Source organism: Wolffia australiana, chromosome 20 (genome assembly GCF_029677425.1).
Source record: "Wolffia australiana isolate 7733 chromosome 20, ASM2967742v1".
In the NCBI taxonomy this organism is placed as follows: domain Eukaryota; kingdom Viridiplantae; phylum Streptophyta; class Magnoliopsida; order Alismatales; family Araceae; genus Wolffia; species Wolffia australiana.
The window spans coordinates 5,671,377-5,697,336 of NC_135854.1; the positions used below are offsets into that span (position 1 = coordinate 5,671,377).

At 45.8% G+C, this 25,960-nt stretch overlaps 1 protein-coding gene across 1 annotated transcript; it reads left to right on the forward strand.

Moving 5' to 3' along the window:
* The first annotated feature begins 20,942 nt into the window (after nucleotides 1-20,942).
* Nucleotides 20,943-21,871, forward strand: LOC144716249 (putative serine acetyltransferase 1). Its single transcript, XM_078591354.1, has one exon. It carries the CDS (start codon nucleotides 21,006-21,008, stop codon nucleotides 21,831-21,833), a length of 828 nt encoding a protein of 275 aa, XP_078447480.1. The 5' UTR covers nucleotides 20,943-21,005; the 3' UTR covers nucleotides 21,834-21,871.
* The last annotated feature ends 4,089 nt before the right edge of the window (nucleotides 21,872-25,960 follow it).

Sequence of the window (25,960 nt, forward strand, 5' to 3'; positions counted from 1 at the left end):
TTCCCACGAGTCGACACTTTGCACGTACCACAGTTTACCTCTTTGCATTTCATTGTCATTCACTCGTTTGCATACACCGCCGGACGACGCTTCGCCGTAGTCCGTTTACCCCCATCTATTATCGGCACCGCTTCTTTGCATTCAGTGTCGATTCGGATGACGTCCCGACAACGTCCTGCATCACTCCCTCTCGTTCTCTCTCCCACTCTCTATCACTCTCTCTCTCTCTCACTCTCCTTTTGCCTAAGAAAACATAAATCACTATCTTCACCATTTCACTCCTCACTCTACTCCCATTTCACTACCACCATCACCATACACCACACTATTATCTTCATCCTGTTTTCTATTAAAGCATATTTAAATAAACATAAAATTATTAAACCCTAAATCAACTACTTCTTATCATTAATTCTCATCTTGTCTCACCATCACTGTTCACATTTTCCTCAATCCTAAGCTCTAATTCCTACTCTCTTAATCACCATCCATAACTAGTATATTACTCATACCGTCTTCCTAAATTACTACTACCCCTATCGTGATCTCTATCTCCGTCTAATCATTATCTTGTACAATATATGTAATCCTTGTCATTGTCTAGAATTCACCCTATAAAGAGAGCTATTTCCATTAGATAAGTTCCCTGTGGAGACGACCAATGTTCATTGCTATCTGGATAAATTATTCATGAGTAAAGGTTTATAAATATTATTGATTAAACTCAAAATTCACAATGACATAAATTTTACTCTTATTTTTAGTTTATCAGCCTTACTTCTAGTATGCATTAATGATATCATTTCTGACAGGAGATCATCATTGCAAAAAGGCGAATGTATGGCATGGCAAATCATGATGCCATAATGCTCCAATCATTAGCTGACATCTAATGCACCTTTTCGTAGGAGGCAATGTGGACCAATGAAAAAGAAAGAGAATTTAAATTTGTAATAAATGTGATTCGTAAACCGAGAAAAATAAATAATAAAAAACAAAAGATAAAAGTCAAAAGCTACAGCTGTATACGTGGCGGCGCGCACATGCACCGCTGCAAATGATTAAAAAGGGAAGAGAATGCTGACGCAACATGCAGAAACATGTGCCATGTCAAGCAATAAAGAAATAATCTTCCCCTTTTCTTTGTCACGAATTACACGTGTCGTTGGGTCAGTCAAGGAAAAAAAGGAATATTGTGACGTGACACACGATAACGTGCTACCACATCACAATATTCAAAACAAGATTTAAAGTTGATTTTTGTCCCTTTCTCTTACAAGTACACGTGGTGATTTCTAAATGTGTGATCGCAAAAGACGAGGTGATCACACAATCATTAAATTATTTGACGATTGGACTATTTAACTGAAAACGGAAAAATAGGAAGTGTCAGCGCTGATGATGAGGAGACAGAAAAAATGGATGGCTAGGATTGCTCCAAATTCCAAATGAGATATCTGATAATCCAGAGGTGTCATTGAGCTGAAATTTCTCGGGATGTTTTGTCTTCTCCTCCTTTCTATCCATACCCTCTAATATATAAATAGAGTGTGGATCATTGTAAAAATGATCCTTAAACTTGCTTCCTACTCATGTGGGTTGATTGAAAGATAGTGAATGTTTGAGATCCATCAAGAGTGTTCTTGGTGTCCTTGGTGTCCTTGGTGTGTGGGAAGAAGCAACAAAGAAGAGGGGGAGCTTTCATGCACTCACAAATTGCAGTGATCTTGGAAGAAAGTAAGAATATTTAGTAAGCATCTTCATCTTAAATTGTTCTTTCTCGACATCGTCGGTAGCTTAGTTCGGTTTCACTTCCACATCTCGTCATTACATCACCTCCATACATCTCCAAATCACATCTTACCACCTTCACATCATCGTCTTATCATTAATTTACTCATCAATTATCGGATTTAACTTGTATCTGCCTTGTTCCTGTCACTCTTCATGTCAATGTTATTTCATTCTCTCATTCACTCAACCTTCTCCAAACCCGAATTATCACTATCTACTAGATACTCTTCTGAAACTTGATACCACTATCTCGCCTAGTAGTTTCTCATCACTTGATCTCGTATTTATATGTATCTCTTCTCTTCTCAATAATCACTTTAGAAAGAATATTAAATCCTTAATCTGTGTTCCTTGTGGAGACAATCCATACTCATTACTAGCTAAGATTACATAGTACATGTTTATATTTTTATTGAATAATCTCTTAAATACCAATTTTGAGGTTATCACCTACCACCTACAAACCTGGGTGAAAAGAAACCTTAAGTGGAAGTGGCATATCTTAGCCGAAATTGGTCTACAAATTTGGCAAAATTAGTACCAAAAACAAAACATCCAATTAATTAAAACTTGTCTTCTACTTACTATTGCATTCATTATTTTTAAATCAATTAAGCAAGGTGAACCTTTATTTATTGATCGAGCAAGGATATAATTGAACCCCAAACTTGGAAAGTTTATAAACCACACATTGGATGTTGGACATCTACTTGAGCTGTCATCTTAAATAACCAATCTAAAATAATGACGCCATCATCTTTTAATAGCCTTGTTTAATAATGCATGTTGGAATTTGTATGTCAAAGTGGACTGCGTGCTTTTTATCTCAATAATTTGATGGTATATTATCAAGATATCCCAACTAGCCATTAATTCATGCATGCAACAAAAACCCTAATTTGATGTTATAGGATCTTTAGTGCAGGCAAAAACATCATTTTTCATACGTGGATTGGCTTTATGGGACTTTTTAGAATTTTAATTCAAATAAATATTACTATCAGTCCTCTCACATTGAAGACTAAAAACTATTTAAGAAGATAGGGGCTACTGTAAGTCTTAGTGTTCTGGCTTTACTCTCATATTGTAACCAAATTCATATTGATTTGACCACTTTATTCAACAAAAAGACATGGAGGGGAAGCAAAAAGACCAGTTCACGTTATAACATTACTTTTCTTGACCAAAAGGGTCTATGAAGGGGAAGCAAAGTCAAAAGTAATCACGAATGAACATGTTGATCGTCTGCCATTATTATATTTTCCGGGGTATTAAATAGGTTAACGTTGGAAATATTGTGGCATTGACTGAGGATTTTGTATAAATAGACCAAGTCAAAATCAGTCGGCGTGTGGGATAATTGTAATAGCGTTGACTTTATCTTTCCAATTTTAATTTATAGTCTAGTCGAATTAAAAAAGTTTTAACCCCTCTCACTGAATGTCTTATCTCTATTCAAAGAGAAAGAGAGAGAAAGAGAGCAAGAGATATATAAATATAGAAAGAGATAGAAAGAGCAGGCTTTGGAGATATACATTAAATAAATATAAATAGAAAGAGAGGAGAGAAAGATGACAGACAGAGGGAGCAAGAGAGATAGATAGAGATAGAGGTAGAGAGAGCGGAGGAGAGATAGATACAAAGAACAAGCGAGATAGAGATATCGAGAACAAGCGAGATAGAGGGATATTGTGAAAGAGGGAAGGGAAGAGTGAGATGGCAGATATAAAGAGCAAAAGAGATAGAGATATCAAGAGATCGGAGGAGAGATACAGATATGGCAGATAGAAAAACAAGTGAGATAGATATATAAATACAGAGGGAAATAGAGAGATGGCAGACAGAAAGATATGATAAATAGAGCGATATATACAGATATAGAGATATCGGAGGAGAGAGAGAGAGAATGGGTGATAGAAAGAACAAGCGAGATAGATATATAAATATAGAGAGGGAAATAAAGAGATAGAGCAGCGGAGAGAAATATATGATAGATAGAAATAACAAGCGAGATAAATGTATATATAAAGTGAGGGAAGGAGAGAGAGAGAGATGTCAGATAGAAATTGAGGTGTAGAGAGATCTGAGGAGAGAGAGATCATAAGTATAAAGAGCAAGCGAGATAGATGGATACATAGAGAAAGGGAAGTTGAGAGAGAGATGGCAGGTGGAAAGAGCAATCGAGATGTAGAGAGATCGGCGGAGAGAAAGATGATAAATAGAAAGAGATCAATAGAGTGGAGAAGAGAGAGAGAGAGAGAGAGAGATGATAGACAAAATCATAGAAACAGCAAGCGAGGTCAAGAGAGGGAAGGAGGGAGATAGAGAGAGACACGACAGTTAACAGGAGCAAGCGAGGTAGATGGATATTGAGAGAGAGGGAAGAAGAGAGAAATGGGAAATAGACAGGTGGAGGGATATCCTTATTTCTTTATTTCTTTGTTATAAATTGATAATGGATAATAGTTGGAAAGAGCAGTCGAGATCGAGAGATGGAACGAGAGAGAGACGACAGAAAAAAGAGCAAGAGAGATAGATGGATGTATTTATAGAGAGAGACGACAGAAAAAAAGAGCAAGAGAGATAGATGGATGTATATATAGAGAGAGACGACAGATAAAAGAGCAAGAGAGATGGATAGATGTATATAAAGAGAGAAACACGACAGATAAAAGAGGAAGAGAGATGGATGGATATATATAGAGAGACGACAGATAAAAGAGCAAGAGAGATGGATGGATGTATACATAGAGAGATACGACAGATAAAAGAGCAAGAGGGATGGATGGATGTATATAGAGAGAGATATGACAAATAAAAGAGCAAGAGAGATGGATGGATGTATACAGAGAGAGATACGACAGATAAATGAGCAAGAGGGATAGATGGATATATAGAGAGATAGATGGATAGAGAGAGAGATGGAAAATAGATGGATGGAGAGATATCCTTATCTCTTTATCTCTCTGCCATAAATTTACAACAGACAGAGAGATATCCCTTCCCCAGACACGCTAGAGAGAGAGAGATGACAGATAAAAGAGCAAGAGAGATATAGAGCTGTACGATGGATGAACCACATCACTGCCTGCCGAACGAGATGAGCTTCATGGCAGTGCTCTTCAACCAAGTAGGGATCGGCAAACATCATCCGTCACATCACACGTCACTGTGACGGACACGTGACGGATGACGTGATGGTGACGGTGACGGAATGCATGGGGCGTGACGGTGATGGTGACGCGTGACGGGCTGTACGTGACGGTGACGTGACGGTGACGGGATACCCTGGACGCGTGACATGACGACAGATCCGTCAAGGATGACGGCCGGGACGGATTAACATAGAAAAACAAATATCATAAATAATAACATAGTAAAATAAATAATATTATGCTTCGACTATGTTTATTAACATAATAAAAATAAATATTATTATTTCCGTCACCGATGAGGGGGATGGCGTCACGGTGATGGTGACGTGACAGAACGAGGAACCTGTGAAGTGTGACGGGAACGTGACGAAAATTTTAAACTTCCTCAGACGCGTGATGAGACGGTGACGTGACGAATATTTTGTCATGGGTCGTCATCCATCCCATCACGTCACGGAGGTCATGTCCCGGGACGTGCCGTTCCCTACCACCAAGGCGGGCTGGTGGAGGAGGGGCGGCGGCACTTCGTGGCCGTGGAGCTACTGGGCCGGGCCAGGTGGCTGGCAGTGGCAGAGGAGCTACGGATGAGGGCCCTATGCGGTGGTCTATGGACGAGGGCCTGTGGAGCTCGACACGCTGTTCTACGCCACCGAGCTGGGCCACTGCACCACCGAGGGTGTCTATTTCAGATGGATTATGTTGTCGCCGGGGACCGGCAGCACACGTTGGTGTTTCTACTCGCTGCTCACTCACCTCTTTGTCGACGACGCTTTTTCAATCTATAGTTGGAAAAATTACACTGTACATCACACTTATGTTCACCGTAAAATTATGCACTTCTAGTTCTGCTAATTTGTGAAGTTTTTTATAGATATGCTGACGTAGGACGACTATGGAGTGATTGACTAGGGAGTGGATGACGAAGGAATGGACGATTGGGTTGCCAGGGCAAACTACGAGTAGAGGGACGAAGAGGAATAAAACAGTCACAGAAAATCACACGATCGAATTCAGAATTTAAAACCGATGAAAATCTGGCGGTGCAGCTCCGACCCTTATCGAGGGCGAGAGTACTGTCTTCCCCCACCGCGACGATGCCTAAGCACCGAAATCAATATCCGAATCCACGTCGCGAGGATACACTCGAGAAAGAGAGAGAGAAAAGTAGAAAATCCCAAACCAAATCTAATTCTGACGGCGGTGGAAACTTCTCGAGAAAATACTGAGCGGGGAACACTTCGACACCAAAGAGTTCAGGCGTACCTTGGCACTGTGGTGCGTGAAGAGGATGCGGGAAATTCTGATCGTGACGAGGCTGGGCGAGTCCGGGCATTGAGAGATCCACTGGACGACAAGATCTGGACGTTCCGGGCGTTGAACGGCCCTGGTATTGTGTAGTTGTCTTTGTCGTAGAGTCAAGCGTAGGAGAATACCCGCGCGCGCGAAGCGTTGGACGGCGTCGACGACGACTGACATCGGGGCACAAGTGGGCGCGGCGCTGACCGGCAGCCTGGGGCGCTCTAGGCGGCGGCCTGGGGATGGCCTTGGGCGGCCCTCATAGGGCGGCCTTGGGCGGCCCTGCGTGGGTGGCCAGGGGCGGCCCTGGGGCAGCCCTAGATGGTGGCTCTAGGCAGCCTTGGGCGGCCCTGCGTGGGCAGTTTGAGGCGGCCCTAGACGGCCTTGATGGGTGGCTGTGGGCGGCCTTGGGTGGCCCTGCGTGGGCGGCCTGGGGCGGGCCGTGCTGGGCGGCTCTGTGCGGCCTTGGGCAGCCCTGCGTGGGCGGCCTGCGGCAACCCTAGGCGGGCCTTGATGGGCGGCTTTGGGCAGCCCTGCGTGGGCGGCCTGAGGCAACTCTGGGCAGCTCTTGATGGGCGGCTCTGGGTGACCTTGGGCAGCCTTGCGTGGGCGGCCTGAGGCAACCTTGGGCGGCCCTTGATGGGCAGCTCTGGGCGGCCTTGGGCAGCCCTGCGTGGGCGGCCTGAGGCGACCTTGGGCGGACCTTGATGGGCGACCTTGGACGTTCTAGGGTAACCCAGGAGGGTGAAGGGGAGAGAGAGGGAGAGAGAGAAGGGACGAAGAGGGTGGAGGAGACGATCAAGTGGATGGCCGGCAGCGACGATGATGGCGGCGGCGGCGGCACTAGGGTAAGAAGAAGTATAGGGGAGGCTAGGCAGTCCTCCAAGAAGAGTTAAACAAAAACTCGATTCTTGAATTATGACTGCCTAATGTTTCTTGAAAACAATGGCCTATATATAGCCTTGGAGGAAAGAGAAAATGACGAGAAATTAGAGACGAGAAATTAAAGATGTGCGCCGTGTCATGCCAAAGGGTAGTTGTGGATCTGCCTCTGGCATCGTGTCATGACGCACGTAGGGACGTGCACGGGTGGAGACGTGCTTGTCGACGGTTGCAACATGTTGACTTTGGTGTTGACTTCAGTTGACTGTGGCGGGTTGACTTCGGTTGAATTCGATGTTTGGTCCATAGCAGGCGTGTTGACTGTGGTTGACCGTGGCGACGCGTTCGACAGTGATGTGTTGGCATCCTCGCCATCATATGCATGCTAAAAATTTTGTTGCTTCTTTCAAAATCATTCTCTCGAATTCCACGATAGTGTTTTTGTGTTGTTAAGTGATCTAATCTTTAATAACATATGATCTTACACACGGTATTGAGTCTCTTCTCTTAATCTTAGGAGTCCATTGATCATCTTGCCCAAGAACAACAAGACCAGAAGTCCATTGATCATCTTGGCCGAGAACAACGAGACCAGAAGTCCATTAATCATCTTGCCTGAGAACAACAAGACCAGAGGTCCATTGATCATAAATGTCTACTTTCTAGTAATATTTTTATAAAAAGGCCCCCGTTCTGTCACCCATACGTCCGTTATTTGTTCCATTTTCTGCCATGGATGAATGATGGAATGGGACTGATGGTGGACTTGTGACTGTTAGTGAGAGACTAGCTACTATGGGCTAATGGGCCTTATTCTATAAGCCCATTAGCCCATCTATCCTTCTCTCTCTTAGGGTATACATACCCACCTATGTACTCAGTTATGTGCATGTCATTATCTTCCTCTTCCCTTCCACAACATGGTATCAGCCCAGGAGCTCCTCACCTAGGGTTTGACATCGCCGCACATCGCCGCGCCGCTCTTGCAGCGCGGCCGCAGTGCGCGCACGCTGCTCGCGGCGCCGCGGCGCGCGACGCGCGCGCAGCGCGCAGCGCGCCGCGCGCCGCGCGCGCGGCGCAGCGCGCGCGCCAGCGCGCTGCGCGCCGCGCGCCGCGCCGCAGCCGCGGCTCGCGCCGCGCCACGCCCGCAGCCGCCGCGCGCGCCGCGTCCAGCGCGCAGCGCGCCGCGCGCGCTCCAGCCGTCGGCGCCGCGCCGCGGCCGCGCCGCCGCGCGCCGCGCGCGGCCCGCGGCCGCCGCGCCGCGCCGCGCCAGCGCACGCCCGCGCGCGCCACAGCTAACGCGGCGCTGCGCACGCGCCGCCGCCGCGCGCTGCGCAGCTCCAGCGCGGCGCGCATACGCGCCGCCAGCGCGCCGCGCGCCACGGCCCTAACGCAGCGCCACCGCACGCGCCGCTTGCGCCGCGCGCGCAGCCTCCCGCCACCACGCGCAGCGCTGCAAACGCGGCATAGCGCGCTTGGCCGCCGCCCGTGCGTGCGCGCGCGCCGCTCCAGCCTGCAGCGCGCCCATGCTCTTGCATGTCAGGCCAGCAATCTCCGTCGAGGGCGCTGACCATCTCTGAATATGCACTTGCCCACAAGAAGATGTGGGATGAGGTGGACTATTATCTTCCACCCGACGACCCGACATCGAAGGCGTACCAGAATGTGCTCCTCCTGCGGATCATGGGCTTCCTCAGCGGCCTGAACGCGAGTATGATGACATCCGTCGTCGTGCTTTGCACCGCAAATAAGGTCCACCTGCTCTTGAGGAATTGGTGAAGGAGCTCCAAGAGGAGGAAAGTCACTTTCTCCTCCATGGGACTCCCTCCTCCGTCCTCGGCGAGTCGACCGCGCTTTCGCCCCCACCGCGTCTGCACTTTCTTTCGGCGGCAAGCCCCGGCGATCCTCCCTACGCCCACATCCGCTGCTCCACCAGCTGGGACGGCGCTTTGCTCATGTCGCGCAAACCGGGCCACGGGAAGAACAAGTGCAAGAAGCGCTGAATGATTGGAGAAAGAAGAAAGAGGCCGCCGACGGCAAGGCCATGGTGGCCCGATCGACTCATCCTCCGCCAGCGCCTCCTTAGTGACCATGGATCAGCTCCGAGCAGATTTGGCCCGACCGTGACCAGATGGCAGCCCTGCAGAATCCATCCACGGCTTGCCGGTGGTTTTGGTGCGTCTTCCACTCCTTCCCTTCCAGATGAATGGTACCGTGGTTATACGGATTTTCACTCTCATGTCGTCTCCGATACTACTTGGGCCCTTGACTCGGGGCCACCGAACATATGACCCCGAGTAATGCCGGTTTGTGTCCTACGAGCGGCATCGGGTGGTCGCACTGTTCTCACGGGGGTGGACGTCTTCGTGTGGCTGGCATCGGGGCAGTCTATGTGGACGGTCTTGGTGTGGTCCACAACGTCCTGCATGTTCCCGACCTGCGGGCAGTTCTTATGTCTCCACAGCGTTTAGTTGATGCCGTCTCCTATTCATTCCACCTCAGGCCTGACGGTATGTTTCTGTCTGACAAGGTGGGCCCGACTACACCGATTAGGCGGGAGAATGGACTGCTGCTGCTGGATGGCGGAGGCCGCTCCCAGTGCTTCATGGTGCACCGAACTCTACTCTCTGCGGCTGAGCAGTGTCGGGGTCGTCTTCTGATGGAGCATCAGCGCCTTGGACACCCCCCTTTCTCTACTTTACAGTGTTTGTTTCCGTCGTTATGTTTGGGCGTGGACCTCAAGACTGTGATTTGTGAAGCTTGTCAGTTGGCCAAGCATCGTAGATCCTCTTTTTCTTCCTCTCCGTCTCACACTACGACCCCGCTGTTCTACGTCCGCAGTGATGTATGGGGGCCGGCCCCACAGCCCAGTCTGAAGGGGCACCGCTACTTCCTACTCTTTGTGGGCGAAGCTACCGGCTATACGTGGGTTTACCTTCTGACTGCAAAGTCGGAGGTTGCGCAGAATGTTCGACATTTTTGCACCATGCTCCAGACGCAGTTCGGTCGCGACATCCAGCGTTTTAGGTCCGACAATGCTCGGGACTTCTTCAACACTGACCTCGACTCTTTCTTTGCCGACCGGGGCATTCTCCACGAGTCCTCCTGTGTGGCCACCCCCAAGCAGAATGGCATGGCTGAGCGGCGGATCGGCTATGTTACCTCGACAGTGCGCACGTTGCTGTTGGACTCGAAGGCGCCTAGGCGTTTTTGGGGCGATGCGGTTTTGACGAGTACTCATCTCGTTAACCGTATCCCCACCCCGCTCCTGGAGTTCTCCAGCCCCTTGGACCGGATGACTGCGCCTTCCCGACGCTTCCCGAGGACGGGGCTCTTGCCTCGTATCTTCGGCTGCACGGCCTACGTCCATGACTCTTCTCCGACACGCACAAAGCTTGATGCTCGCGCCCTCAGGTGCGTGTTCGTGGGTTACTCTTCCCTCCAAAAAGGGTATCGGTGTTACCATCCGCCCTCTCGGCGTTTCTTCATCTCGGCAAACGTCACCTTTGCTGAGCATGAACCCTACTTTGGGGACTGTTCTACCTCATCACGCCTTCCGCTGGATGAGGCTCCTTCGGCCCCCCCCTTGGGGCCCCGTCTGACCGTGGAGTCTACCACCACCACACCACCCTCCTCCCTCCATGATCTCTCTCCCCTTGCCTCCTCTTCCTCAGTTCCCCCTGCGGGGTCCTTGGACGTGTCTTCCACTTCGTCTTCGTTTCCTGCCCCTCCCCCCTTGGCAACTCCTCTCCCATTGGTCTCGGGTTCACCATCCTCGTCCCCTCCCAGTGAGTCGCCCTTGTCACCTGTTCGTGACCAGCCCTCGTCTCCATCCAACTCATCTTCCCCTCCTACCGCCGACATACACTCCTCATCCGGTGTGTCGTCTCCTGCTCCTCCCGGGGAGTTCCCCCTTGCTTCCGCTCCTCCTTCTGTCGATGGTGACGATCAGTTGGGATGGCCTATTGCTCTACGGAAAGGGGTCCGTCAGTGCACTAAGGCCTCCCTATACCCTCTCTCTCATTTTATCTCCTTTGACCGGTTGAGTCCTCCCTACCGGTTATTTCTTTCCCGCATTGAGTCCGATCCCGTTCCTCGTCGCTTAGCCGATGCTCTCGCCTCTCCTTCTTGGAAAGCGGCGATGGATGAGGAGATGCAGTCTCTCCTCAAGAACCACAGGTGGGACATCGTTCCACTTCCCCCTGGCAAGAGGGTTGTGGACTGCAAGTGGATCCACGCCAAGAAGCATCATGCGGACGGGACTCTCGAACGCCTCAAGTCTCGGCTTGTGGCTCGGGGGTTCACTCAGTCCTATGGCGTAAACTACTTCGAGACGTTCTCACCAGTGGCGAAGATGGAGACTGTCCGTCTTCTTTTGGCGCTTGTGGCCCATTTCCACTGGACCATCCGTCAGTTTGACGTCAAGAATGCCTTCTTGCATGGCGATCTGACGGAAGAGGTGTACATGCAGCAGCCGCCGGGCTATTCTCGGCCCCGGTCCACGTGTGCGCTGCGGAAGTCTATCTATGGACTCAAGCAGTCTCTGCGCATGTGGTTTGGGCGGTTCTCCTCCGTTCTGAAGACCGAAGGGTATACTCAGAGTAATGGAGATGCCTCCCTCTTCTTCCGTCACAGCCCGACCGGGATCTCCATTCTTGCCGTGTACGTCGACGACATCCTCATCACGGGGTCTGATGCTGCTGAAGCTGTCCGCCTGAGCGCCGCCTTGGCTAAGGAGTTTGAGATCAAGGCCCTCGGCCTTCTTCGCTACTTCCTTGGTCTCGAGGTGGCCTACTCTCCTCGTGGGATCTTCGTCTCACACCAGAAATACACCGTCGACTTACTAGCACTGACTGGGATGACCGATTGTGCGCCGGTGAGCACTCCCATTGATCCCATCGTCAAGTTGGGCAAAGGGGAGGATTCACCACTGACGAATTCCCACCGGTATCAGCAACTGGTGGGGAAACTCCTCTACTTGACGCACACTCGACCTGACATCGCCTTCGCTGTCAACTTGCTCAGTCAGTTTATGCATTCTCCCCGGGAGGTTCACCGTCAGGCCGCCCACCGGGTTCTTGCGTACCTGAAGGGCTGCCCCGGCAAGGGCCTACTCTTCCCTCGCAGTACTGACCGGACCGTCAAAGTATACACTGATGCTGACTTCGCCGGTTCCGTTGTGGATCATCGGTCTACCACGGGCTACTGCACGTTTGTTTTTGGCAGTCTTGTCAGCTGGAAAAGCAGCAAGCAGGACAAAGTGTCCCGTTCTAGTGCCGAAGCTGAGTACCGCGCACTCGCCGATGGGGCCTCCGAGGGCCAGTGGATCTATGGCATCCTTCACGATCTCCGCGTGGAGTACGCTGGCCCGATTCACTTCTACTGCGACAACAAATCGACGATCGCGTTGGCCAAGAACCCTGGAAAACAGGGATGTATCAAGCACATGGAGCGCAACCGCTACTTCTTCAAGGAGCGAGTCGATGAAGGGATCTTTGACCTTGATTTTGTTGCCTCCGCCGACCAGGCAGCGGACGTCCTCACTAAGGGCATCTCCCGCCCACTTCTTCAACGTGCCGTCTCCAAGCTCGGCATGGAAGATATCCATACTTCGCTTGCGGGGGGGTGTTAGTGAGAGACTAGCTACTATGGGCTAATGGGCCCTATTCTATAAGCCCATTAGCCCATCTATCCTTCTCTCTCTTAGGGTATACATACCCACCTATGTACTCAGTTATGTGCATGTCATTATCTTCCTCTTCCCTTCCACAACAGTGACGATGCCAAAACCCGGACGAATAATGAATCGGACGAATCAAAGTGCCCAGAACAGATAATTGAACGGAAGTCCGTTCAGTCCCATTCCGTTCGTCCAAGATCGTCATCCGTCCACATCCAACAGCTCTATAGAGATAGATGGATGTATATAAAGAGATAGAGACATATAAAAGAGCAAGAGAGATGGGTGGATGTATATAAATAGAGATACGACAGACAAACAAGCAAGAAAGATAGATGGATTTATAGAGAGATAGATGGAGGGATGTATATATAGAGCAAGAGAGATGGATGGATATATATATATAGAAAGACGACAGATAAAAGAGCAAGAGAGATGGGCGTATAGATCCGGATCGTCCCACATGGGGATGATGGACGGGATGGGACGAATTTCATCCCGTCTGACGTCCAGAATTTTCCACGGGACAAAGGACGGGATAGTTTTCGTCCGGTGAGTAAAAAATCGTCCCGTCCAATATCTCCCGGACGATTTTTCATCCCGTCCGTGGGAAAAACCATCCCGACGCTCTCGTCCCGGACGAAAATATATGTAAGAAAATAGTTTATTTCCAGCCGCTTTTTGAAAGAGCCAGGCGCGCCCTAGTTGTGTCGTTCGAAAATGAAAGAAGAACACCACCGTGACGGTGTTCCACGTCGGGAATCCCCTCCCCATCAACCATGTCGGTGAACTTCCACATCTATTTGCATCGTCGAAGAGCGCTTTCCTGATGGCGAGATATGTTTTCTATCTCGCAATCTCACTGTCAATCTGTCTATCTCACTATCTATCTATTTATCTATCTCACTCTCGATAAATCTATCTCAATATCTACCTATCTATCTCCCTGGCTATCTATCTATCTCAATGTCCACCTCTCTATCTCACTGCCTATCTATCTATCCCAATGTCTACCTATCTATCTCACTGCCTATCTATCTATCTCTCTGTTGATCCAACTATCTCACTGTTTACCTATCTAACTCACTGTCAATCAATCCATCTCAATGTCTACCTAGCTGTCTCACTGTCAATCAATCCATTTTAATCTTCTTGTCACCGTTAAAGGCAGTTAATCCTGGCATTGATCACACTTTTCTGACGACTTATTCTTCCCAGCTAGTTTCATACCTCCATTGTAAGCTACGTGGGAAAATAAATGGGCATAGCAGTTCCAGTTTTCTCTCTATAACGTTTTTCTTCTGTGTGTTAAGTTGGAAAGTTCTTCACGCATGTCTTCTTCGCTTAATCGACAATCATTTCTTCGTTCTCAACACCAATCGAAGCTGTGAGAGCTCCAGCTTCCCTCCAACAACCATAGGATGGCAGGATTCATCATCAGTTGATGCTGGGAAATTATCATGACAAAATTATTTTAAATCGTTATTCATTGAGCTTAACCGGGACATAATGGGTTTGAAATTGTATAGGCTCGAGAACTTATTCAAGAAAATTACTGCTTAATCTTGGTGCTTTTATAAATTTACACAAACTTGGCTAGGGGCATCATCAACTTGGGGTATCAGTTTTGGGGGCTGGTGGAGGGAAAATATATGAATAGCTAAGAACAAGAACTTGACCTTGCTTATTTGATCTGAACCTATTTGCATGAAAAAAATGTCACAGTGATCGTTTGATGATTTGTCCAGAATGACTGTTGTGCCAAATGATTTTATTACCTATCGCCAGTATTTTTGTGGCATCACACAGGTTGATGCTTCATGATTACAATGATATTTTTTTGATGATTGCATAAAACTTGTATTCTTCTTGCTCATAAAAAAGTGGGTTAGATTTTTGTTATTAAGTTCACACGAATCTCCTCATTTATGATAACTCCTTCATAATAATATTTTGAAATCATTTCTCCGTTGAATCCTGTCAGGATGAATGTGATCCATCTTATTTCTAGATGGTTGAACTTGCTTCACCTGTTTACATTCATCAAAGGATATTTCAAATATTTATTCGACATCATTAAAAATAAAGTTGTGTTGATTAAAAAAACAATTATCTTGCATTTAAGGATAATATTTTCATAAAAGTCAATGAGTATGTTGGCCCCCATTGGATAGTAAGTCCTGATTCATTCTGTATTAATGCAATCTAATTGTATGGGTTTGACGAATGGAATATAACATCTTTTTAAAAAAAATGTAGGTACTGTGTAATGAGTATCCAAGATAACAGTATCAGTTTATGTTTTTCCTACCTATCAGTTACTGTGTAATGAGTCTCTTTTTTCCTACCTATCTCAATGTTGATCTAATTATCTCACAGCTTATCTATCTAGCTATCTCAATCTCTATCTATCTATCTCCATCTCCATTCCAATCACCCACAATATAGGTTTTTGGGTAGTGCTTTGATTTATTAAATAAGAGGATTGTCACTGTCTCAGTCTCTATTTCATTGTCAACCTATGTATTTCACTACCTAGATATTTATCTTTCGTATCTATATACCTATCTATGTATCTATCTATCTCAATGTCTACCTATCTATCTATCTATCTCACTGATCATCTATCTACCTCTCTATATCTCTGTATAACTATCTATCTATGTTGCTTATTTAAATGATTTTTTGAATGAGCTGTCATATTCCCCCCGTGCCACTCAGTGTTTACCAAAAAAATTCTGTTTCCATATCATGTCGCCCAAGGTACTAAAGTATATGAGTATTCTTCTCCTTAATCATGCCTGGGTTATTTCAATAGAACATTAATTTTACATTTAGTAGGCCCCAATAAAATTTAATTTCGCCGATTTCATGTATTGTTCAGATAATTTGGACACGTCTTTCTCGGAGCTTCTGGAGTGCAGCTTTATTTGTCGGCGACCCGAAGAGGTATGTATATTTCAACTTGTCACATATATATCAACTGATCGTTCTCTACGAATCATATATAACAAATTTTTAGTTGCGTATATATCATTCTGTCGCATGTGCTATGTGATTACCCTGTTTGAGTCCGTTAGAATGGTTATTGATCTGTCGATATATTATTTGTCAGTGAGTCCAAGTTTTGAGATTAATTTCGATGGTCATCTTCGAATATTTTTTTCCGCATTTGTTATCCTTATGAACATTGAGTGTTGTAAACATCTATTGGAGTCTCTATTTGTTTTATTATATTTCAATGCCACTCTAATAAGGTGTTCAAATTGCTCGTCACACACTTCGTATGAATGACTGCATATTGTGAATAATTTTGATAGAGATATGGAGTCTACATGTGCTACCACTCCTAAATCAACGGCTAGGGCTACGCCATCGGTGTCCGCAGAGTGCGATGCCATAGAGGTGGATGACAATGTGTCATCTCAAAGCATAAGACGCAATTGGTCTACAGTTTTAGATCGATTTGTTGAAGTTGGCCCGGACGAGTACTTGTGTACGCTTTGTCAAGCACATAACCCCACTCATAAGGTCATCATCAAGTGGAATAAAGATAAGAGCACGAATGTGTTTTGGAGACATAGAGAAAGTACATCGTAAATTTCACGATGAACTCAAGGGCATCCAGACTAATCAGAGAAAGATAACCCATTACGAATTACTGTACCACAAGTTGTACTTATGTGGCATCACCATGGAGCGTACGAAGGAGGAGTTCGTCAGATTCATTTGTGACAACGATCTTCCTTGGCAACTTGTGAAGAAAACGTCGTTTCGAAGATTATGGTTCCACGGGACACAGGTGGTTGGGGACATCTCTGGTCCTGATGCAGTCAAAGCAACGGCTTCTAACATGTATAGAGAAGTCCAAGGGAAATTAGTAGAGATGTTTACTGACGTTCACAGTGTCTCTTTAACAGTGGACGCTTGGACGTCAAGAAAGAACCTCACCCTTCTAGGTGTCACCGCCCACTGGATTGACGTCGATTGGAAGCTCTGTGAGCTACTCCTTGCTATCTGGCGGATCAAGGGATCCCATTGCGGCACCAACTTGGCAAGGATCGTCGTGGAAGTTGCATATGAATATGGAATAGAGTCAAAGCTTTGCGCCATCACCACTGACAATGCATCCAACAATAGAACCAGGCTGACCTCAATTGTAGATCAACTGAAGATAGTAAACCCGCAGTTCACTATGGATAGACACGTACCATGCATTGCACATGTTCTCAACCTCGTAGTCCAGGCCGGATTGAAGATCATACGTACTCCTGACGCACCAGAAAGTAGTATGCTACGAGGCCAAGATTTTCAGACATATGCAGCGTTGGCCACGAATGAACCAACTGATTCGCAAGTCGACGAATATAGTACAACGAATATAGTATAATAGCGTTTGCAAGTTGACGATGACCCTTGGGAATAGCCATTTCACGTGTGAGAGCCATCGTCAATGCTATTCAAGGATCCACGCAACGTATGGAGAAATATGTTGATATGTGCAAAATGTTTGAGCTCCCGAACTCGATCAAGATAAAGGTGGACTGCCCAACGCACTGGAACTCCACTTTCATGATGTTAGAGCGTGCTCTTGCCAAGAGAGAGGTACTCGACCATATGGCCGTGAGGTTCCTTTCGACATCGACTAAAGATTATGCCGTATGTCAGGAGGACTGGGAGTTGATTGATGAATATCTATGTATCCTCGGGCCATTGTGTCAAGGTTCCGACTATGTGTGTTCCACAAAGAGATTGTCAATCACTGAAGTAACGTCGTTGATCTCGGAGCTGAAGTCCCAACTTGAGCAGGCTATGTACAGTGCTAGGGCAACCTTGGATGTCGAGCGGAGGGATGTGTTGCGCTTGGCGTGTAGTGCTTTGCATAACAAGTTGATGCAGTACGCAAAGGTAATTTGGGGCAATCATACTGTGGTGACAGCGGGGACCCTGGATCCATTCTCAAAAATAGACATTGTGCATCTGTCATATCGCGAAGACGTGCTTTCCTATCTCGGCGGTCTTTTAGACAGCGCGTGTAAAACAAATGCAACTGGATGTGATTCATAGCAGGGCGAATCATCTAGAAGATGCCGCCTGGAACATTTTGTATCCTCCACGCGACAATATACCCGTCCGTGCAAGACTTAGCGACCACGCTCAACGCCTAGGCAGGAGCTCGACAAGTATCTAAATGTCGCGTGCAGTGAGGAGGAAGATAGTCCACTAAGCTGGTGGAAGGACATCGGAACTCGATACTTTCCGAACTTGACAAAAACTGCGTCCCAATTTCTTGCCGTAAGCCCGACCAGTGCACCTGTGGAGCAGCTTTTTTCAGTTGGCCGAGGCATCACCACGTACCGAAGAGGACGCCTAGATGCAGAGAGCATAAAGATGTTGATGATGCTTCGTGCATGGTTCCGTCGCATAGAGCAGTGCTCGTCTAACTCCGAGGATGACATTGACAACGACGACAGTTCTTCTGATGGTGAGTTACGTTATATCGCTTTTTGACCTTTGCTTGTGCATGTTTATTTTTCTTAACTCTCTCCTTTCCACGTAACAGCGTAAGAGCGGAAAACATGAAGGTGGTGGACGGGTTTACATCCTTCATGCTTTACTGTAAGTCGTGCTTCTACCTCATCTGTGAACGCAGATATTTCTCTTCCGTATGCATGCAAAGAATCTCTCTCTAATGTGTTAGTTTGAATTTTATTTAAAGAACTTGATAAAATATTTTTAGCATACCAAATTTTGCATTTCGATAAATCAGCATTACCTTCTGAACATCACTTTTGCCATATGGAAGTCCATTTTGTATTTTTCCTCTTATTTCGTTCCTTTATTGGAGTTTCTTCTTTCTCTTGCTTCATTCCTTCTCTTCCTCTTTTCTCCCTCTTCTCTTCTGTTCTTATCTTCCCTTTCACCTCTCATCTTAATATTTTTAGGCTCCAGTTCTGTATTTTTTTAATTTTCTTCCTTTCTTATCTTCTCTCCTTCTCTTTTTCTTCTCTTATTTTCTTATATTACTTTTCATTTTTCCTTATCATTTTTATTTGAAGTTCTGCACATATTTATTGTCTCTCTTTCAACTCTTGTCTTGTTATTTTTTCATTAGGTCATCTAGTTCTCTCCTTATTTTTTCTATTCATCTTCACGTTTGCTCTTCTCTTCTTCTCTTCCTATTGTTGCCTGCAAATCTACTATGTTATATTTTATTCCTTACATTTCCTGTTATTAGTCTTTATTTTCTTCCTTTCATGTTGTCCTCTCCATTTCTCCCTCTTTTTTTGTTTTTTCTACTCTTCTTCCTCTACGTTTCTTCATTTTTTCTTATTTAACTTCTGCAAGATATTTAATAATCCTGTTATGTTAATTTACATCCCATATTTAAATTGGAATTTTTTTTTTGACAAGCAATGGTTAGTATTTTTCACTTCATGGGATGGAACAAGGTGTGTCATCATCCAACATACTAACTTGTAAACAATTATGTCCCGAGCATGCAGCATTTTGTTACCCATTAATCACATTCGATTTCTTTTTTTCAATAACATTTTAACATTGTTTCCTTACGACTTTGATTTGATTTCAGTGTGAACAGAGTAAATGTGCGAGATGTGAGACGACCATCTCAACACCGTCACTCTACACCAAAAGTGAAGGTGATTTTGAGCGAGTTGGATGGACGGCTGCATGAACTCTGCATCAATATTCTGTCTCAGTTTCTGAAAAAACGCTCTCTACTTTCTGTTTCACCTTTGCTGTGACTGATGAACGCCACATTCCCACGTGTAGCCCTACTCTGAATTTCTTTTCCATTTTAGTTCGTGTGTTATCCTTTTAACTCCAATGGCCATCTCGAAGGGTGGTCCTAAGAAATATATGAAATTTTCTATTGCTCATCTCATTGTACGATGGAGATAAGAGTGCTTAAGAAGACTGATCAATTATGCACACCATTTGGCATATTTAAGCAAGGAAATTCCATGATGGAATACCCATCTTTCTCATTTGTAATAGACTTTTTACGATACTATTTCATTAGATTGATATCGTTGGGAATCAAATAATGAACTATCTACATTCATGTGGAATTTCACTAATGAATTTTAAATCCAAAATCCTACTATGTAACAATCAAATGAATTTCGGCGAAATAAGTATTTTACACTTTGGTGGGTGTTAAATAATAAAACTTTTACATCTCTCAAAAGATTTAGTGCATTCTCCGTGAAATTAATTAAAGGACAAAGGGTATGTGAAAATCAAAATTTAGGCTACTTATCTAATAAAGTAATCAAATATCGCAATTGACTACTACAGTACGATTATAACTTCATGTATGAAAGATATTTTTACTGCTACTTAATAATGGATTAAATTTCAAATTTCCAAAATTTTCAAATGTAAACAAATAATTTTGTTGTAATTTTAACAAAATATTAAATTCAAAATTCGTCCGCAATTTTTCCGTCCACCGTCCGAGTCTTCCAGACGGACGAATTTTTTGTCCAATGGGACGAAATATGTCCCGTCCAGTTGTCCATTGGACAATTTTTCATCCAGGAATTTGTCCTTGCCCATGGACGGGATGAATTTTTTGTCCGAGGTCGAAAAATTCGTCCAGTCCGCGGCCCGGATCTATAGATGGGTGGATGTATATAGAGAGAGACACGACAGACAAAAGAGCAAGAAAGATGGATGGATATATGGAGAGATAGATGGATAAAGAGAGAGAGAGATGGCAAATAGATGGGTGGAGAGATATCATTATCTCTTTATCTCTCTGCAATAAATCTACAACAGATAGATATCCCCTCGTCAGATAGGCTAGAAAGAGAGAGAGAGAGAGAGATAAAGATCAAGAGAGAGAGAGAGATAAAGATCAAGAGAGAGAGAGAGAGATAAATATCAAGAGATATAGATGGATATAGAGAGAAAGGGTTGGAGAGCAAGAGAGAGAGAGATAGAGAGACGACAGATTAAAGAGCAAGAGAGATAGATGGATGTATAGAGAGAGCGAGGGAAGGAGAGAGAGAGAGAGAGAGAGAGAGAGAGAGAGAGAGAGAGAGAGAGAGATGGCAAATAAAAGGGTAGAGAGATATCCTTATCTCTTTACCTCTCCGCGATAAACTTACAACACATAGATAGATACCCCCTCCCCAGACACGCGAGAGAGAAACCGAGAGAGAAAGAACATGGAAGAGGAGACGGAGGAATGGGTGTGGCGGCAGATCAGGGCGGAGGTCCGCGGCGACGCGGAGTCTGAGCCCGCCCTCGCGAGCTACCTCTACGCCACGGTCCTCTCCCACGGCACCCTGGCTCGCTCGCTGGCCTTCCACCTCGCCAACCGGCTCAGCTCCCCCACCCTCCTCCCCACCCTCCTCTACGACATCTTCGTCCAAGCCTTCGACGACAGTCCGGCTCTCGTCGGCGCAGCCGTGGCCGACCTCCGCGCGGCCCGCGCCCGCGACCCCGCCTGCGGCTCCTTCTCCCGCTGCCTCCTCAACTACAAAGGCTTCCTCGCCGTGCAAGCCCACCGCGTCTCCCACCTCCTCTGGGCTAGCGGCCGCCGCGCCCTCGCTCTCGCCCTCCAGTCTCGCATCTCCGAAGTCTTCGCCGTGGATATCCACCCCGCGGCGCGGCTCGGCCGAGGGGTCTTGATGGACCACGCCACCGGGGTCGTCATCGGGGAGACCGCTGTAGTGGGCGATAATTGTTCTATTTTGCATGGGGTCACGTTGGGCGGGACGGGGAAGGCCGGGGGAGACCGTCATCCCAAGATTGGCCATGGGGTGCTTATTGGCGCCGGGGCTACCGTTCTTGGGAACGTTCGCATTGGGGATGGCGCTAAGGTTGGGGCCGGGTCTTTGGTCATGATCGACGTGCCGCCGAGGTCTACTGCTGTCGGTAACCCCGCTAAGATAGTTGGGGTCGCGTCGGGTCCTGCCAGCGGTGACGACCCGGGCGTGTCCATGGACCATACCTCTTTCATCTCTGACGTCTGGTCTGATTTCACCATTTGATTTGACGCTAGATTAGAAATCTTTCTTTGTTGGTTTCATTTTCTTTGTGACTGCGTCCCCGGGCAGACCTTGGGGCAAAGGTTTGGGCCGGCTCCTTGGTTATGATTAAATGAACAAAAAAATGGCACAAAAGAACACACCTCTTTGGTTATGAATAAATCTCATATATTTGCACAAAACGAACCGAAAGACCATGTCTAGTTATGATTGTAATGCTGAGTTCTACTGTGGTTGGAACCCCGCTGAGATCTTCTGAGTTCGGAGTCCATGGACCATCTCCGACGCCTGTTCCAATTTCACCATTTGATTTGAGGCCATGGATTAGGAGTCTTTCTTTCTTGGTTTGTTATAATCATTTCATTTTCTTTGTGCCTACCTCCCTGGTGGGCCCGAAGGCCTTAGCAGGCTTTTGGGAGCAGAAGGGTGCTCAAAAGGTACCTTAGGTGTATGCTTTGTTGTTCCTCTGTTTGATTACATTGTCTAAATTGCTTTCTTCTATTTGGTATAACCCTTTTAGGAGGACTTCATGAGTCATGCCCCAATGATTCTCTTGGGGTTACCAACATCAGTAGACCTTGGCGTCACATCAATTATAACCAAGAACTTGGGCCCAACCTTGGCCCCATCCCCAATTCGAATATTTACTTTTAGAATAGGCCTGGCCCCAATCAGCACCCCACTATCAATCTTTGGATGACATTCTCCGCCCTCTCTCCCTCTCCTCCAGTGTCATCCCATGCAATATTAACACTTATCCCCCACCATAGTTGTCTCCCCTATTCAGTGCAGGGACACAGATGTGATGATTTTTTTGTCCCAGGACGAAAAAATTGTATGGTCGAAGGGTTTGGACCAAATTCGGGACAAAAATTTGTGAAGGGGCCACCGAACAAGACGGTTTTCGTCCCGTGGGATGAAAAAACTATCCGCTCGGAGGTCTCGGACAGTGGACAGACAAATTGGGGACGGTGGACACATCTGACAGTTGAGATGTAGCCACGTGGTCTCGCTATGACAATTTGTATCAAAATCCCTGCATTTTTACGCGCGGGCAAACTGACGCCGCTTAGAAATAATTGTACATATGCCCCTTTGCATTCTCTCTCCTCCATATTTCCCTAAAAACTTAGAAAATTATATATTAATATATATAAAAATATAAAACGGGTTTTTTCGTCCGAGACGAGGGACAGTTTTTTCACTAGACGGGACAAAAATTTGTCTCAGGAGGACTGGACGGAATGGTTTCCGTATCGTCAGATGAAAAATTCGTCCTGTTCTTCGTCCCTGCACTGAATCTGGACGTCGGACAGGACAAAATCCGTACTCTCCCGTCCATCATCCATGTCGGGGACGATCCGGAACTATACTCCCCTATCACCAACGCCTTTTCTATCCTCACCACAGGGTGAATATCCACAGCGAACACTTTGGAGATGAGCGATTGTAGGGCCAGTGTCTTGTCGACTGCAACCCACAAGAGATGCGATGTACCTACTAACCTACAGAGCGAGGAAGTCATCATAATTTAGCATGCACTACAAGGATCCGCAGGCCGGGTCCTACTCACAGACCCAGCACCATCGCGTCAGCTTAGCTTGGGCTGTCATCAAAAGCCTGCACACAGATCACACATAGTAGGGGGAAAAGAAGCACTAACAAGCTTGGCTAGTTCCTTAAGAAGAGGGCCAAGGTCCCATGGGATAGCACCGTAACATAGGATAGCTCGACAAGGTTGGTTCCACATTGCACAACTCTGGCCTAATCTGCCTCCACATCCACTCCTTCATCTCCTCCCCTATCTTGCCTCTCCAGCCCACCAGAGTACGAGGTCTCCATCCATTATAATGAAGAAATAAGATTTTTGAAAAAAATGTAATTTGGGATGGACCCAACAGAAAAGGGAACTTCTTCTTGGGCTTCAGGCATAGTACATGTACATGCTGCTCCATCGCCGCCTCTCTGCTCTACTACCTCTACATATGAAAAGAAGAAGCATTTTTGTTCATTTCAGAATCCAATGGGTTTGAGGTACTGTGGGCTTTCACAGCATGGAATAGCTGACTGAGGATTTTGGAACAGATAAATCAAGTCAACATCAGCCAGCGTGTAGGATAAGTTCAATAACGTTGACTTAATAGTTTTTTTTTCGCTTTCCATCCAACCAAACGCGTAATTACAAAAGTTCCAACTTTTGACTTAACGTATGGGCAGAAGTTTTAGCCCCTCTCATTAAAGGCCTTATCCCCACCCAAAGAGAGAGAGAGAGCAAGAGATTTGAAATGATTGAAAGAGAAATAAAGGGCTGGTGAGATAGAGATGGGTTGTGAGAGTTGAGGGAGAGAGATGGATAGAGCAGGCGTTGTAGATATATATGTATATATACATATATATCTTGAGAGAGAGAGATAGAGAGAGAAAGAGAGAGGAGAGAAAGATGGGAGATAAAGATAGATGTCGAGAGAGCGGAGGAGAGAGAGATGTATAATTGATGAAAAATAAAGAACAGATAGATTGATAAATAGACACAGGGAAGGAGAGAAAGACGACAGATAAAGAGAGCAAGCGAGGTAAAGATATCGGGGGAGCGAAGGAGAGAGAGATGGCAGATAGAGGGATATAAAGAGAGAGGGAAAGAGAGAGATGGCTGCTAGAACGAGTGAGCGAGTAGATAGAGATATAGAGACATCTCAGGAGATCTCAGGAGAGATATGATTGATAGAAAGAGGAAACGGGATAGATAGAGGGAAGGAGAGAGATATTTGACAGATAGAAAGAGCGATCGAGATTTACAGAGGGAAAGGGAGAGAGATGACAGATAGAAAGAGCAAGCGAGATACAATGAGATGTATACATAGGGAGAGATGATAGATAGAAATAGCAACGAGATAGATAGAGAGAAGGAGAGAGTAATGACGGATAGAAAGAGTAAGCGACATAGACGGATATATAGAGAGAGGGAAGGAGAGAGTCAGAGAGATGATAGATAGAGGGAAGGAGAAAGAGATGAGAAATAGTAAGAGCAAGATAGATTGTTGATAAATAAATAGATAAATGGATAAAGAGATGTATAGATACACAGAAAGATGAATGGATAAATAGATGGATGGATAAATAGATGGATAGATAGATAGATAAATGAATAGATAGAACGGAAGATAGAGGTACATAAAGAGCACGGAAGAGATAGAAAAAGTCAAAGAGCGAAGGGGGGACAGAGTTAGAGAGAGATCGAAAATGACATGACTTGGAAGGAAGTGGAGAGATTGAGCTGCAGACGGCGAGAGAGGAAAATAAAGATATACAGAGAGAGAGAGAGAGATGCAAATAGAGATAGAGAGCTAGATACGGCATTGGATAAAAATAGGAAGAGAGGGAGAAAGAGAGATAACTAGAGTTAGAGACAAGCAAAGAGGAAAGTAGAGATAGAGAGAGAGACATAGGTCGAGTTAGAAACACTCAAAGATGAAAGTGGAGAGAGAGAGAGATGCAGCTAGTGTTAGAGTGAGCCAAAGAGGAAAGTAGAAATAGAGAGGTAGAGATAACTATAGTTAGAGAGAGCCAAAGAGGAAAGTAGAAATAGAGAGATAGAGATAACTAGAGTTAGAGAGAGCCAAAGAGGAAAGTAGAAATAGAGAGATAGAGATAACTAGAGTTAGAGAGAGGCAAAGAGGAAACTAGAAATAGAGATAGAGATAACTAGAGTTAGAGAGAGCCAAAGAGGAAAGTAGAAATAGAGAGAGATAACTAGAGTTAGAGAGAGCCAAAGAGAAAAGTAGAAATAGAGAGAGAGATAACTAGAGTTAGAGAGAGCCAAAGAGGAAAGTAGAAATAGAGAGATAGAGATAACTAGAGTTAGAGAGAGTCAAAGAGGAAAGTAGAAATAGAGAGATGGAGACAGGAGAGAGAGAAAGAAAGACATGAGGTGGAGTTGGAGACAAATAAAGAGAAAAATACACGGTGAGAGATAAATTGAGAGAGAGAGAGAGAGAGAGAGAGAGAGAGAGAGAGAGAGAGAGAGAGAGAAACTGAGGGAGAGAGAATCGAGGATGCATAGAGAGAAATAGAGGGAGAGAGAGAGTGAAATAGAGGGAGGGAGAGAGAGAAATAGAGGCATATATAGATAT

What these genes read in the sequence shown, in the direction of transcription:
- LOC144716249 (XM_078591354.1), top strand. Translation starts at nt 21,006, where the DNA reads ATGGAAGAGGAGACGGAGGAATGGGTGTGGCGGCAGATCAGGGCGGAG.